Genomic DNA, 15,353 nt, shown 5'->3' on the forward strand with positions numbered 1-15,353 from the left:
GGGGGGGGGGGGGGGGGGGGGGGGGGGGGGGGGGGGGGGGGAAATGCAGCTTGGATTGAAAAATCTGCTTGCTTTCAAAGGAGGTCCCAAAAGTTCCAAATCTGACTGCTGGGGCAACACTGGAGCTAATTATTTCAAGAGGTTGTGTTGAGGAGTGTGTTGTCAAGCCTCCAGCCGACATGAAAAATGGGAATGATACGCAAAGCCTTGGGCCAAATTTATCTGATAAAGAAATGACCCAGTTCAAATTGGATCCTCAGACAACCAATCGTTTTTTTTGTGAAAGGAGCTAACAAAGCTGAGGTCATGAATCCTTCATCTGTAGCCTGCAGGCCTGGTTTTCAAAACAAGACATGATTAATCCACAAACAAGAGAAGTGAAGCAGAAAGTTAAGTATGAAACACTATGCAAAGAGTGATGGTCAGTATAAGAGCAACAATGCTATACCAGAGAATTTTAAAAATGAAATGTGTCAAAGATTTTATATGCCGTGCTTTGAGCAACAAAGGTAAAACGTAGCAGAACAAAAGCATCCTACACACCAAACTGAGATATGAATAATAAAAGAGAAAAGGGGATGGGGAAAAGGTGCCATTATGTAAGCAGTGAAGGTAAAGCAGAAGAATGGAAAACAATCTTGGCTTGCAAACAGTAGGGTAGAGAGCTGTCTGCAGTCAGACTACTGGCAACAGCAAGGAATAATAATCACCAGTCACAAGACACAAAAAAGTTTTTGAAGCTGTTTTCTTAACAAGAAAACGTTGCTACAAATTGACTATTTGTCTAACAAATGACAGAAAACACCAATAAAAAGTTTTGCCTCAGAGGAATACATTGATAGTTTGATTTCTTTTTTCCTACCAGAAACTTGTTGAAGTGCAGAATAAAATATGGCAGTACTTTCCCTAAACTTTTCCAAGTAAAACATAAAGGAACATTATCAGAAACAAGTTTCACTTCCTCAAGTTAGTTAAGTCATGTAGACCTATTCATTGTGTAATTTTTCTCATAGACATTCCAAAGAAAATGTCTCAGGTTGTGGCAATTGCTCATTTTCATCCATTTTATTATTGTATTGATCTTTTTAAATGTAAATAAAGGACAAACATACTTTAACCACTGAATATATAGGCACATTATGCTTTGTTACTGCTACTTAAGTCCACATTAAACATCACATACATTTTAAATTAAATTAAAAATGTAATTGATTTTCTGAATCAACTAACTTCCATGTGCCAGTGCTTCTGATCACACTGAGAATCAACACCCAACTCTGCAGCTTTAAATTCCCTGCTTTCACTGGGCTGTGTTTAATTTTCAGTGCCAACTCCCCCATATAAACTTGCCCTCTGAAGTGAGTAAAGTACAAGTGGCTGAAGAAAGTAAAATATTCACAAGAGAAATTGAACAAGGGGAGTGTTTGGATCAAACAAGACATAAAAAGCCAATAACCACAGCACTTATAGTCAGTAAAGAGAGAAATCCAACAGGATACACATGATAGGAGCTGTGAGTTGACATGAGGTTGTTTGTAGCCATCCAAGGTCAAAAAGCATTTGATGCAGCTTTAATTAGCAAGATTCGATGTGTTCCTTTTGTGGTGGAGAATTTTTAAACCCAAGCAGGAAACTGCTGCTGAAGGAGAATTATCTTACAAGATAAATGGCTACAGCCACTACAGAAATGTTATTTAGACAGAAGTACTCAGACTTGAAACTACAGTAAGACTCAGTAGTTGGGCAGGAAATCCCTTCATGTCCACTTATAAAACAATGGAAATAAGAATAAGCGCAATTTCAGAGAGGCTGCGGCTGAGCTGCTTTTTGTCTGGTGTCATGGATCATGATTACTCGTCTCTTTCACTTACAAAAACATTCCTAAACACACCTACTCATAATAAAATCACATGGAAAAGCAGTGGTGAAAAAACTCCAGCATCCCCAGGGAGGTGTTAATATGAGAGGAATGTTAAGAGACAAGCAGTGAGGACTTCATATTGAGTCAGTCATGTGTCAGTGTAGATGATCGATTTTCTGCCCTGTAGCTACAGGAGAGAGGTGGCACTGTCTCGGTGTTGGAGTGTGTGTTTGTGTGTGGGAGGCAGAGACCTGACTGCTGATAAGAAAGGGATCGATAGGAGTCTATAATGACTACATGTTCACACTACGTACTCTAGTTGCATCATCAAAGTTTTGAATAGAGTACACACCGCCTCCTCAATCTATCTGTATATTTATCTGTCCTCGTAGCCACACATATTGTTGTCATCCAACCATATACTGCCCCTGTCATTACATCATATTGAAACGACATCTAAAACTATGTTGGCGTATCTTTCTTTTCTAGTGTCACCACAACATCTGTTCTTGTGCTTCTTTGGTTTGATTTGGGGCAAACAGCACTTCACAAATACACTTTCAGTAGCAAAGTGAGTTGATTTAAATTACCTCTGTAACTTAAAATACATAGATCACACCTCTGCCAATAGCTGATACAAGCAAAGAATTTCATTGTGATCAAGCTGCCTACTAACAAATAAAGAAAAGAAAAAGTACTCCAATCCTCAGTAAAAGTACAAATATGTTATGTTTGCTCCACTTCAGTGTTTAATATCTATGAGTTAGTGTGTATTTGCACCTCGTAGTTGGTCCAGATAAATTAATACTGATGCCATTTAAACCATAATTCATAGTGTCCGACTTCAGTGATGCATCATATTAAATAACCATTTTGCATGTACTACAATGAAAATCCAGAAAAACACTTCCCACCTCTGACCGCGAAAGTTAATTCTTGGCCTAACTCAATGCCCTTTTGACAGCTTTTTTTCCGCCAGATCTTTCAGCTACATCTCTTGGTTTTTAAGAGCTTGAGAAACCAGCAAACTCCATTTGCTGGTAAAGACTGTGAAATGTGGTTGAAAGCCTTGAAAAAAGCTGGTATGTGGAGCTTGAGTAAAGATTTTTTTTTTATACTTTCCACCTTTGTTTTTGTTCTGAAAAACACATACAGAAACAGTAGATCGCACACCTGAATCCAGTCTGACTTATGTGTTGATCTCCACCCTTCATGTTCACCAGCAGCCCACCCCCATGTTTGATTTCTTCCAGTCTCACCAGTACAGTCCTGAGTCTGCCACTCCAGACACTGTCCGTAGGGGAAGGAGATGACGTACGCCGAGGAGTCGACACAGCGCTGCGTACTGCCACACCACATGCACTCCATGGCCTGGCTGGTGCAGTTGGCACAGCTGGTGCGCAGAGAGCAGGGTGTCTTGCAGGGACGAGCACTCTGACTCTGTGGACTCCCTGAGCAATGGGACAAATCGAGAAAGGGGCAAAATAGAAAAAGACAACAGTTTGAATGTTGGATAAGAGAAAAGGAACTGATGCGAGATTAAGTTGTTCACTGAAGAAGCAAGTTTAGCGCTAATTAAATCATGAGTTAGACGTTCAGAACTTTCCTTACAGTAGATGGTCACTCGTTTAGCGCCATTCTACTCTTCCGACCACTAAAAGCACTTTTACATTAAGTCCCATTTACACACAATTTATACACTGAGGCCAACTGCTCAGAACAGAAATTAACATTCACACACAGATGGAACAGGAGCAATTTGGGATTCAGTATCTTGCCCAGGTGATTGAACCGCTGATCTTCCGATTAGCAGGCAACACCTCCTGAGCCGCAGCCAACCCAAATATTACTTTCTGCATTTTATTCAATCTTAATAGCTTTGAGAGTTCATTCTTAATATAAATGCTGTAATATAACTGATATTTATTTAATTTGATTAGCTGCATCATACAGTAAGGGGTACATTAAATACAGCTTCCACTAGTTTCCTCTCTCACTTCTCAGTTTATTTATTTTAACAGCATAGAAGATATTGGGGGATGGTGATGGAGCAGTGGATAACACGCATGCCAATTTGGTGTTCAATTCCCACTGCGACACAATGTGCACATGAGCAAGACACTTAATCCCTAGTTGCTCCAGAGACATGTGACCTCTGACATCTATAGCAATTTTAAGTCGCTTTGGATAAAAGCATCAGCTAAATAAATGTCAGTGTATTTAAGAAATGTGAATAACATGTACGTTTTGTTTTATCACCTGTTAGTTTGTCAGAACTGTATCCTCCCCTCTATCTCTATTTTTTTTTAAATCGACCCTTTCTTTCTCACCGGCAGGTTTTTCACAGATCAGGCCATCGGTCGTGGCCGTGCAGGGGTTGGCTTTAAGACCAGCCACCTGTGTCCGATCCAGGTAGGCACAGAAGCCTGAGTCACTGGGCTCTCCGGGTAACCACCGCAGGCTGGTGTTGGTGAAGGGTGACGCATCTTCCCAGCCCCAGTATGACACGTTGATCTTCCGTAAGCCAACCCAGGGGGATAGCCCCTGCAGGGGTGGAGAGAAAGAGAATAGTCAGGTTTATGTTATATGTAGCACATTGCACACCTGATTTCCCCTTTGTTATTTGTCTATAAGTTCAGCTCAGTTTCTTAATTTGAAATCACTCAACGGATAAACACCATATGCTAATATATATTATAGATCTCTCAAATTTTCTGGCACTGGCTCTTTGATTGGTCTAAAGCTGCAACTAACACCATAGCCTGACATACAGAAGGTGGTGAGGTGAAAACGTTCAACAAACTGTCCTAACATAAACTGTCTGCTTCTGCACCTTCTCTTCGACATATCCTCTGAAATTAAGAAGCCAAGCTTCATTTATAGATGAAACTGTAAAAAGGGATTTGTTCAGTATTGCTACATTGGTGTTGACATTCACAGCATCTACAAAATCTAAGTTAACTTTGTTCCAATGCTTTTGGGACTCCCAGTTCTCAAGGAGAGGAGGATTTATCTTGTTTCTGTGTGCTTTGTATTTTGTAAAATATCGGTAGGAATACAGTCAGTCTGGATCTGTTAAGGAGCTGTGGCAGGAAATCTTTTCATCCTAAGAACAACAAGAAGAACAAAATACATAAGCTCAATTGCAGTTTTCAAGCAGAGGCATATTAAAGGTGAGTTCAACCTGAGATATATCACAGAGACAGAAAACAATTTTTAGGCCAAACATGGCAGAGCTCAATTCAACCTATCCGTGCAGTTATAGAAAAATGGGGAGAAAATGTAGTGACTTAAGCTGCGGATCAGTCTGAGCTGCTAAAAGAAACAGCAATGAACCAAATAAATCCTGAGTAACTTCTGCTACTACGGTTTCCTAGTTTAAAAATATTTTTTTAAAGAAACAAAGAGGATAAGTATACCCCTAATTGTATGTAGTCCTCATGTACACAGTGACAGTGTCCTAAAAACACTGGAAAAAAAACTGGAACAATAACTCAATGTGTGACCAAAAAGTTCATTATACAATGTATTCAAAATAAATTAATACTAAAATTAACCGCACAACAGAGAGCAAGTCTTCATTTGCCAAGAGGAGGTAGTCAGGCTGATAACTCCAAACAACAGACATAATGTTGTGTTTTTCATGAAAGTAGATCCTAAATCAAACCTGCAAATGACTGTAATTGTTAAAAAAGCAGAAACTGTAATTATGGCAGCTGACTGAAGTGTAGTTTGGTGAACATTTGAATTATTTGCTGAGAAATAGTGTGATTTGTTTAATACAGTAATGTCCTATAGTGATTATGAGCTGTTAATATTAATGGTTTAATTTGACAGCAATCAGACATTTTCCCACAGCTGTGATTTATTTCATTAAAAAAAATGTAAAAGGCTTAAACTTGCTTGATGCTATAAAACAAACTGTTGCTGCATTTACACTATATTAAGTATGTATCCTTGAATGTCTACATACAGATTGCTTAGTAGTATGTGGTAACTACACAGAATGTAAATTTACAGCTTAAGATATTAAGAATCATCAAGTAAAAGCATCAAAGGCAGATTTTAAAAAAACGGTATATCTACAAAAACAGGCCCTTCAAACAAAACCTTCCTTCAATTAACAGTGTTCAAATATTTGCTCACATTTCTTCTGACGCTGCACATTTATCAAAAAGCCTGTCTATGTGTGGTCAAACATGTCAGGGTCTCAAATGACATTTCCGCCATAAACTCTGCAAGTCGACATATCAGTCTCAGCAAGTGATTGATTTCTCACTGAAAAGCAGCCATTTAAAGAATCAAACATGAATATGTGGAAAACATTCACATCCTGCCACTCATCTGGGTTTACTAAGAAGAAATGTGATGATGAAGCTGCTTTTTGTGCTTCATGGTGGGCTAAGAGTGATTATCTCTATTTATTTTTATGCCTTGACTCCATAGTAGAATAGAAATATCCTGGTGAGAAACTGACCACACATTCCTTGGCATCCAATAATAAATAACTTTACATTCATTTTGTTATGGTAACATTGAGTCTGGAACCTTATGCATATTATATGTTGTATAACAAACGCTGGGCAGTTGTCCACATAAATCAGCAGAAAATTACAATACTAATATCTCTAAAAATAGTACGTATTAAAAATACAACAACATTCAGATGCAACACTATACCCATGTATATGATGTTGCATTTGTTTGTTTCCTTACTTTCATTATAAGCCAGCCTGATGAGATACAGGTCTTTTTTCTAAACTAATTAAAGGCTAGGTTTGTATCTCCATCTTAATGCAATGCTCAGATATCATATAGTGTACGCTGATAAAGTTACTGATAGCTGCAATCATTCACATCATCTCCAAGCTGGCCCTGAAGCGATCCCTTACTAACTCGAGTAAAGAGAGACACCCAGGCTTTAGCTGTGAGAGTTAGCCAAATCAAGTGGGTATTGTTCAAATTTGAAGTATTTTGATCATACAGTTTCTCTCTTGTTTTTACACTGGCAGATTCCTTGTTGATCTGCATAGGAGGGACAGTAACACAAAGCAGGAATTTCATACTAAGAAGACTAACTTTGGAGGATAGCCACTGGATTTATCTACATCAGACTGTTGAAGCCTGATTACCTTCAGCTGACCTTCAGGGGGATCACTGGATCACTAGATTGCCCAGTGTGAACAAGAAGAATGGTTACAGCACCAATAACCCTTCCAAAGTATGAGTAATGTCTCAAAATCATCTTGAAGTACTGGTGATAAGTGCTTAGTGGCAAGGGTTTCCAAACATACAAACCCAAACCAACTATCACAAGAAAAAAAAGCAAGTGCAACTTTGCTAAGTCAGGAATCTTCATTCACAAACATAATAAACAAACTGTAGCATGCTTTCATAGCTCAAATTATTTTGGATCATCTTACCAAACATGTATGAAGTTTAGCTTCTTTTTTTTTTAATCATAAATGACCTGCAGCACACTGGTGTGTTAAAAGCCACAGCAATTTGGCAGAGAAGCCAGAGTGGAAAATATATAGCTCTCATCAACTGTTAGCATGAAGGAGTCACACAACTTTTATTTATAGTTTTTTGTCTTTAACACCACCCACCTTTTCTTGCAGCTGGTATTTTTGTAGCTCTTCCATAACAAAATTGACCTGTTTGTCAGAGAGCAAAGAGGCAATATTTCCTCCCAGGTTTTTGCAGTAGTGCTGGGCGTTATCATAGCTCTCTCTGCTGGAGTTGATCCTCAGGCAGGCCTCCCCCACGTGGTGCCAGCCCTCCCCACACAGCTGGCCTGCACACAAACAAACAAACAAACACTGTCTTCAACTGTCTATGAAGATTCTCAGTCATCCAGGTCATAGTTATCCAACAAAGGTTAAAGTCAAGGGCAACTGGACTTGGTTGAAGATACTGGAAGACGTTTCGTCCCTCATCCAAAGGACTTCTTCAGTTCTGACTGACTGGCAGGGAAACTCAGCTATTTAACCTCAGTGGGGTCGTTGGCCCGGGTCATCGATACCACTGGTTCGTTAGTGTTCCTGTTAGTGTCTTCAATTGTTGTCCCTAAAACACGGCTCAAGAGCAGGAGGGAATTGAGCTTTCTCAGTCGCAGCCCCGAGACTGTGGAATGAATTGCCTCTCCATTTCAGACTGGCACCAAGCCTTCCGGTTTTTAAAATCACCACTTAAAACACATTTTTATTCCTTGGCTTTTAATCTGTCATGAGAACTGTGTGTTGTATTTTGTCTATTTATTGTTTCATGTCAATGTACAGCACTTTAGTCAACCTGGTTGTTTTAAATGTGCTTTAGAAATAAAGTTTGATTGATTCAATACATCTGTGTTAACACTAATTCTTGGTAATCAAATAACATTAAAAACACTAGACTAGAATGAAAGTCTGTGGTTTGCTAGCAGTCTTGAAAACCCTTAGATGACAACATGGATATCAGATGTATGAACTTTGCTAGATTCAACTTATTTTGGTGCAAGAACTTAAGTTTGACTGATAGTTTGAGAATTTTAATCTACCAATAACATAATTCAACTCAATGAGATGCTACAATGCTAATATTAGCATGCCTATAGTTTTATTACAGCGAAAGTTAAACATTAGCACAAAAATACCTACAGTTAGCACTTTGTTAACATGCTAAAACATGCATTTTAATGTTTCTTTACCTTGTAATGTTTAGTATGCTAACATGGTAATGTTTGTTTTATAATGCTTAGCATTTTCTTAACATTAACAGTTTGAACATGGTAATGTTTAAGTTAGCTTTAGTTTATAATATCAACAGCAAATGTTTGGCTTGTAATGTGATTACACTGATTACACACAAGTTTAGCAGCTTAACATGATAGTGTTTCAAATGTTTAGCATGATCTTATTACCATAGCGACTTATTATGCTAACAGATCAACAATGAGCTAACAAATGTTAGCTTGCCAACACCTAGCTTGTAATGTTAGCAACTTGTCATTTTACGGTTAGCAGAGTAAAATGCAAACATGAAGTTTCAAATGTGAGAATTTGTCTTTTTCAGTGACATACTCTTGAAGTAAAATAACTTAGAAAATACCACACAACACAGAAGACGACAAGTTCACAGGGCTCTCAAGTCATTTCAGCCAGCTCACGCGCCACACCTTGTATTTCTCACGCAGAGAAGTTATGACACAACGTCCTCGAAGTTGTCCCGCTATATATTAAATTAATGGACGATCATTTTTGTGCCGAGTTCCTCTCTTTCTCCGTAATCTAATGAATCCGTTAACAGAGCCGTTAACCCGAACAGAAATTAAAATGTGTTGTTTCCGGTTAAATTCCGTGATCCCGCCGCAAGCACGTTCGTTACCACGCATGCAACGTGGATGCGCGTGCACACACGTAGTGGAAGTTGGAAGCGCAAGACCTGATGAATTTTTTATTATTATTTTGATTTTACGATTCCTGGACGAAATCACTTGCCTCTGATCAAAGATAGTGAGAGCAGCTGATGATGGGGAGTCCTTATTGATTACTGATGCAGTCAAAATCTCTCCAACCTCTTTGCAACCAGAAGCTTTGGCTTTTTTAGCCAGTGGTGAGCAAAGTAGCCAAACATATGCCTATTCAGATTCTTATAAAAGTACCAATACCTCACTGTAAAAATACTCTGCAAGTAGGCCTACTGCATTGAAAAAGTTAAGCAAAAGTATGTAATTAGGCTATAAGCAAGAAAATGTAGAAGTAGCCAATTAAAAATAAAAGTAGCCTACTCAAAGCAGAAAGAAAAATGTCCCCTATGACTGTTATACTATTATATATATAATTAGATTATTATTCCTCATGCATTAATGTAGTTGGATGAGGTTGAACTATTTTGTATCAGACTGGAAGCTGGAACCATAAAATGTTTTTACATGAAAAATGACTAATACCAAAACAGTTGCCAATTAAATTTCCGTCAATTAGACTAACTGATGTAGTTCTACTAGCTGGACTTATAAACTGTTAAGTAATTTAATATATATCAAAACATCCTATTTTTTAAACTCTTCATTTTGTGTGTAAAAAGCTTCTCTTTAAATTATTTCTAACTAGTAACTGAGGCTGTCAGATAAAGTAAAAAGTACAATATTTCCCTTTGGAGATGTGGTGATGTAGAAGTAGAAAGTGGCATGAAAAGAAAATATTCAAGTTCAATACAAATACCTTGCGTACTTAGGTACAGTACTACTTGGTTTCAGGTTGCCAAAGCTAAACCCAGTGGTGGACAATAACAAAGGAAAGGATCAGAGATGTTTTTCTATATTTTGGCTCTGGACAGAAAGCTATCATCCATCATGATGGGGAAAATGGCTGGCCTTGAGCCACGGCCCCCTACACCCGTCATCAAGGCATAAAAATGTGCAACAAACACTTACAACACAAAACACCATTCATAAGCTGAAATGTGTAGCCTATCACACACACACAGCTTGGCAGTTCTGCCATCGTACTGTAGGCCTATGTGAAGAGCACTGCTGTTCAGTGGGCTTGTTTGGGGCTAAATGTCCTTTTAGTTTTGATACATTTGTATTTTTGAAATGTAAGTATATAAATAAATAGTCTTTTATCAGATCTACCTATTGTTATACTTTCTATTTGTTCTCACTCCAAACTTTTGATAAAACGTGAGAGCCCTGAGTTCACCTTTAAACAGTGTAACTCAGCTGACAGGAGGAAAGGTTAATCAATGTGTAGCTTGGTCAAGGTAGCATTCAATAATCAACAAGTAGGCAGGGAGAACCAGCAAACAAATCCAAAAAGACAAACACAGTAGGCAGTTTGAAGAAAAAACAGCCAGAGGATGTATATAGATTGAGACAAATGAGGTAGTGTGAACAGGTGTTCAGGTAAGTGGACAGTCAGGTGACTGACAAAGGCAGGAAACTCACTGAGGACTACTGGTGGACAATAGGGGAATGACACTGTTGAGCTGATGGCCTGGAAAATAAACTGTGCTGCCAGAATCGACAGATGATTGAATAGCTTTAAAAGAAATATTTCTGGTTAATGTGGTTAGTACGTTATATATCTTATTGGACTGATTTTAGAGGCTGATGTCATTGTTGATTTATGCTGTTATCTTTGATCAGCGCACCACATTCTTGCTTTTTACTGACAAGACTCGTCAGTGCTGATTCCCAGAAGTTAGAAATACACGGCATATAGAGCCTTTAACAGCTGAGTAAGACTGGCAGACAAACTCAAACTCATATACGAACTCATTATCAGGGTCACTTGGTAGAGTCTTGTAGAAGACTAAAATAGAGAGGCCGTTCAATTAGCCAGGATGAAAGGGAAGAAAAAGTCATTCTGTCTCCACTGAGCACCGCTGTTTATTTTGGACTCCGGGACTGATTACATTCACAGGCCCATAATGGCTTCCATCACCAACCTTTTCATGCAACAGAAAAGAAAATACCTACATTCTTTATTTATTTTCCCCAAGCAACAGCAATGGGCAATAACTGACCAAAACGAGGGGAGAAAGAGAGATGAATGGGGTAGAAAACGAAGAGTACAAAAATAAATAGATGGATTAGGTAACGGTCTTTGTGTAAAAGCAGAGATAAACATGTCAGGCCATTTAGAATAATTAGTCATAACATGGTGTCTAAAGAAAAGGCCACAGCTGCCATGATGGTGGAGCTCGTTTCCATTACCCCAGTTCATCTTTACCACATTGTTACTGCAAATATCTTCACAGAATATCACAGAAAATACTGTGTGCCTTGGTTCACTAATGGAGTCAGAAAAAAAACAGAAATGAAACAGAAATGTCCTAATTTCATCAGTGTGGCCAGTGACCCTCTGAAAGTCCTAAATGTCACAGTTACGTCCCGTTCACACATAAGACTCAAAACTCAAAAAGTCAAAGACTCAGCGGTGCGATGAGCAAGTTTCTACTTTATGCAAATATCATCTGTTGTGTGGTGGCTGCAACCAACAGCACTTGTTTTAAGTCACACAGACAATGGAAGCACAAAGTTGTTGTTTTTTTTTTACTTCTCTCCACTACTTCAACTAGCTTTAAACAAAACTGAGGTGGCAAATGATCATAGCTGCCTCTGCCTTTCCAATTCTCTACATTGAACAAAATATTACAAAGAAAATACACCATCAAGCTACAAGCTACTCACAGGCCAAACTTCAGGAAGTGTGACTGACGTTTAATCTGAACTCATCTGATGACCACAACACAGGTGAACACAGTCACCACATTCGGATTTTTACAAACTCACACCCAAAAAAGTGTAGATTTTCACTAGGTGACGACATCTAGGTTTCCAGAGTTGTTAACAGCATTTAAAAGACTTAATTTCAACGTGAAGTACATGTTGAAGTATAGTCATTCAAAGGACAAGAAAATAATGTTTTGATGAAACATAACTAAAAAACTCAATACAAGCATTGACGTTTTTTGACCTGCAAATTACCAAAACTGTTCTTCTGGGATTGTCATTTAGTGCTCCAAATGTATACTATCTTACCTCAACTTAACAACAGAAACAGTTCATTACAAACCGAAGGGGGTGGAAGTGTATCATGCTACAGGGCCTTGATGTGAACAGAAGAAAGGGAGCACACACAATACCAGAATCAGCTCATAGCAGAACAAGCTAGCTAGCAGGCTCCTAGCAAAATACAACTCAGCATGGAACAGGATAATTTGTGGATTCAAATAGCAAGGGTTTTTCCTTTGCCCTTAGTCATGCTAGCACCAAAGTCAAACCGAGAGCAGCTCTAGCTAAAGGCTCCACAGGAGGACTATGTGGATTCCAGTTTGTTATTCAGCCAAGGATCCATATTCAGGACATCCAGTAAACATTTCTAATTGGCCTACTTCCCTTTGCAGCTGAGTAGAGAATGTATTTCTGAAGTGTGTGTTCATGAATATATGCTAATCCTCTCTGTGTACATGCCTGCATGGATGTATGAGACTGTTTATTTTGTGAAGACCACTAATAATACCCTGCCAGTCAGTGTGGGAACAGGCACATGCTCCGAATCTTCTTAACAGAACAGAGCATCCCTTCAACAACTTGGAAAAACAAATGTACTTGCTACAGAGATGATAATCGGCACTGCCAGATTCACAATATTGAATCAATCAACTCCAATATTGCACATGGAATCAAAAAGATCCACACTGTTTATGAAACAGTTTATGTATCCGTGCATTTGTTCAACTGTCTCTGTGTGTTCATTTTTGATGTATGAAGCCTTAGCGAACCTCAGGAAGCAGCTTAGGATCCAACTCACAGGTGCCAAGTCGCAAAAGTTTTTCTCATTTAAATTACTCTGAATAAAATGAAGTTCATGAATTTAATTTCATTTGAGCCGTGTCCTGAAAAGGAAATGTCTTGCAATGAAATGGCACTCATTTTCGTTCTCACGGTCCCAATGTCTGTATTGCGCAATAGATAAATCTTAAGTATAAAAATGTGTGCAGCTGCTGAAAGTGCATTCATGGTGGTTTGTGCGTAAGTGTGCCAGGCTGCTTGCGTGTTTGTTCTCTCAGTGTGCATGATTGTCTCCTCACCAGGCAGAGCTTGACACTCCTGTTGCTGCAGCTCCCACTGACAGTTGATGTTGAGGGAGCAGCTCCTGCAGTTGGCCAGTCTGAAACACTCCTGCTCCTCCCTGTGCTTACACCTGGACGAGTCTCTCACCGACTTCAAACACACACACAGAGGAAACATCAGTCAAGTTAAACTTCATCATTGATGTCCTCTTTCACAGTAAATGAAATTAACTTGGAGGAATCAATACAATGTGCAACAAAAGCTGAAGATGAATAAAGTGCAGTGGTTGACGGAATCAAACATCCAAACAGAACATGCAGAGTGAAAAGAGAAATCAATATGAGGGACACATTACACTGAGATGGACGTTTTATTGAAGTTGTGTTTATGCTGTGTGCATCTCACTTACACAACAGCAAATGTCAGAAAAGCAGGATGTAAGAAAAGTATTTTAATAAATTTTTAGGCCATGGATTGGATCCAGTTTTTTAAGGATTTTAAGGATTCAGTATTTTGATTATCACTAAATGAATGTTCAGTCTAAGGGCTCTATTTTTATAAACCCAGCGATTCAGCACAGTTTGCAGTCAAGTGCGCCCTGCCTCGTGCATTGGGGGCTGCCAAATGAATATTTGGGTTTTTTTTGTGGCCAGGCTCTCCCGGTGCACCTGCGGCTCACTTACATACAGGGTGAGATCAGAAAGAATACATTATCATACATTATAGGTGGGCATAATAGAGGCTGTGGCAGTCTCCTATCACGATCACCACTTTTGTTGCATTTGAACACTAGGTTTTCTCCGTCTTTACTCATTCACAGTTTGAGGATCCTGTGAAGAGTTTTCCTCAGAGGGAACTTGGGATGTGCAGAGTTACAACATGAATACAGCAGCTCAAATATTTTACCAAGAGCAGATGATGACTCTTTTTTAAAGTGAATTTACTTTAATGTTGATCTGACGATCACCATGTTCTCTGTGCGTAATAGTGCTCAAGTTTATTTCTCATCAAATAATCCATACAATAACTATCTGCAGTTAAACACAACCACACTGCCACAAATTCTATGAAAGAAGAATTTAAAATGCACTCTAGTTTGTTGCATGTTTTATTTTTTTATTTCAGTTTTGATTAGATTTTAATGCAAAAATAATTGCTGTCAACCTGGGACAAAATAGTTGCCAATAATTTCCAGCGCAACATCATTGAAATGGATAGAACAGTCACGAGAGTAGAGGAAAAGCCTGGATTACACGGTTGGTAAGAATCACTCATTAATTTTTATTAATGTCTCTCTGGCATTAATGCCATAATCAGAATTTAAAAAAATTCTGTGTGATATATGAATCGTACAATTTTAGAGGTCTGTGTGGGTGCGCATTTGTAACCGTTCCCCCGAGTTGGACTGCACGGTCCTGACTTGAACCGACGACCTCAGGTACAAGAGGGAGACACGCTGATGAGGAGGCTAAAACCAATGGCCACCAGCATCAGTCGCCAGTGCATCGGGGAGTGAGGTTTACTAACTGCATGAATTAAATGTAAATTGGGGTTTACATTTATTTTTCCATAAAACCTAAAATCCTGCTCTGACCTCTGACCTCAACCTGACCTGCCGCCTAACAGGAAGTATTAAGTGTCAAATAATACACACATGTCCCCTCCTTCTGGCTCCGTGCTTCCACAAACTCAGCTGATGTTCAGACAACATGGATGGTGGGCGAGACAGAGACAGAGCGCCGCCATGCTGCTGGGCCAGCTCCAGAGTTAGCTATACACACACAGATTCATTCACAGATTTATATTTATCACCACCCAAGCAAACACAAACAGACAAAAGCAACATGCAGACAAACAAACATACAAAGAAAGACAGAGACAGCAGGGTTGGGAGTAAAAATAGAGAGAGACAGAGAGAAAACAAAATGA

At 38.9% G+C, this 15,353-nt stretch overlaps 1 protein-coding gene across 8 annotated transcripts in view; it reads right to left on the reverse strand.

The window, feature by feature from the left end:
• The window catches only part of atrnl1a (attractin-like 1a), a 233,381-nt gene that overhangs the window by 143,074 nt on the left and 74,954 nt on the right, over positions 1–15,353 (reverse strand). For 6 of the 8 annotated variants that reach the window (XM_046065149.1, XM_046065156.1, XM_046065151.1 and 3 more), the window contains 5 exons: positions 15,079–15,195; positions 13,442–13,574; positions 7,471–7,658; positions 4,192–4,405; positions 3,121–3,312 (listed from right to left, as the gene is read on the reverse strand). In XM_046065149.1, coding sequence (XP_045921105.1) covers positions 3,121–3,312; positions 4,192–4,405; positions 7,471–7,658; positions 13,442–13,574; positions 15,079–15,195 — 844 coding nt within the window. The remainder of the gene's footprint in view (positions 1–3,120; positions 3,313–4,191; positions 4,406–7,470; positions 7,659–13,441; positions 13,575–15,078; positions 15,196–15,353) is intronic. The other 2 variants (XM_046065150.1, XM_046065154.1) reach the window with 1 other exon arrangement.

The sequence above is a fragment of the Micropterus dolomieu genome, linkage group LG12 (genome assembly GCF_021292245.1).
Source record: "Micropterus dolomieu isolate WLL.071019.BEF.003 ecotype Adirondacks linkage group LG12, ASM2129224v1, whole genome shotgun sequence".
In the NCBI taxonomy this organism is placed as follows: domain Eukaryota; kingdom Metazoa; phylum Chordata; class Actinopteri; order Centrarchiformes; family Centrarchidae; genus Micropterus; species Micropterus dolomieu.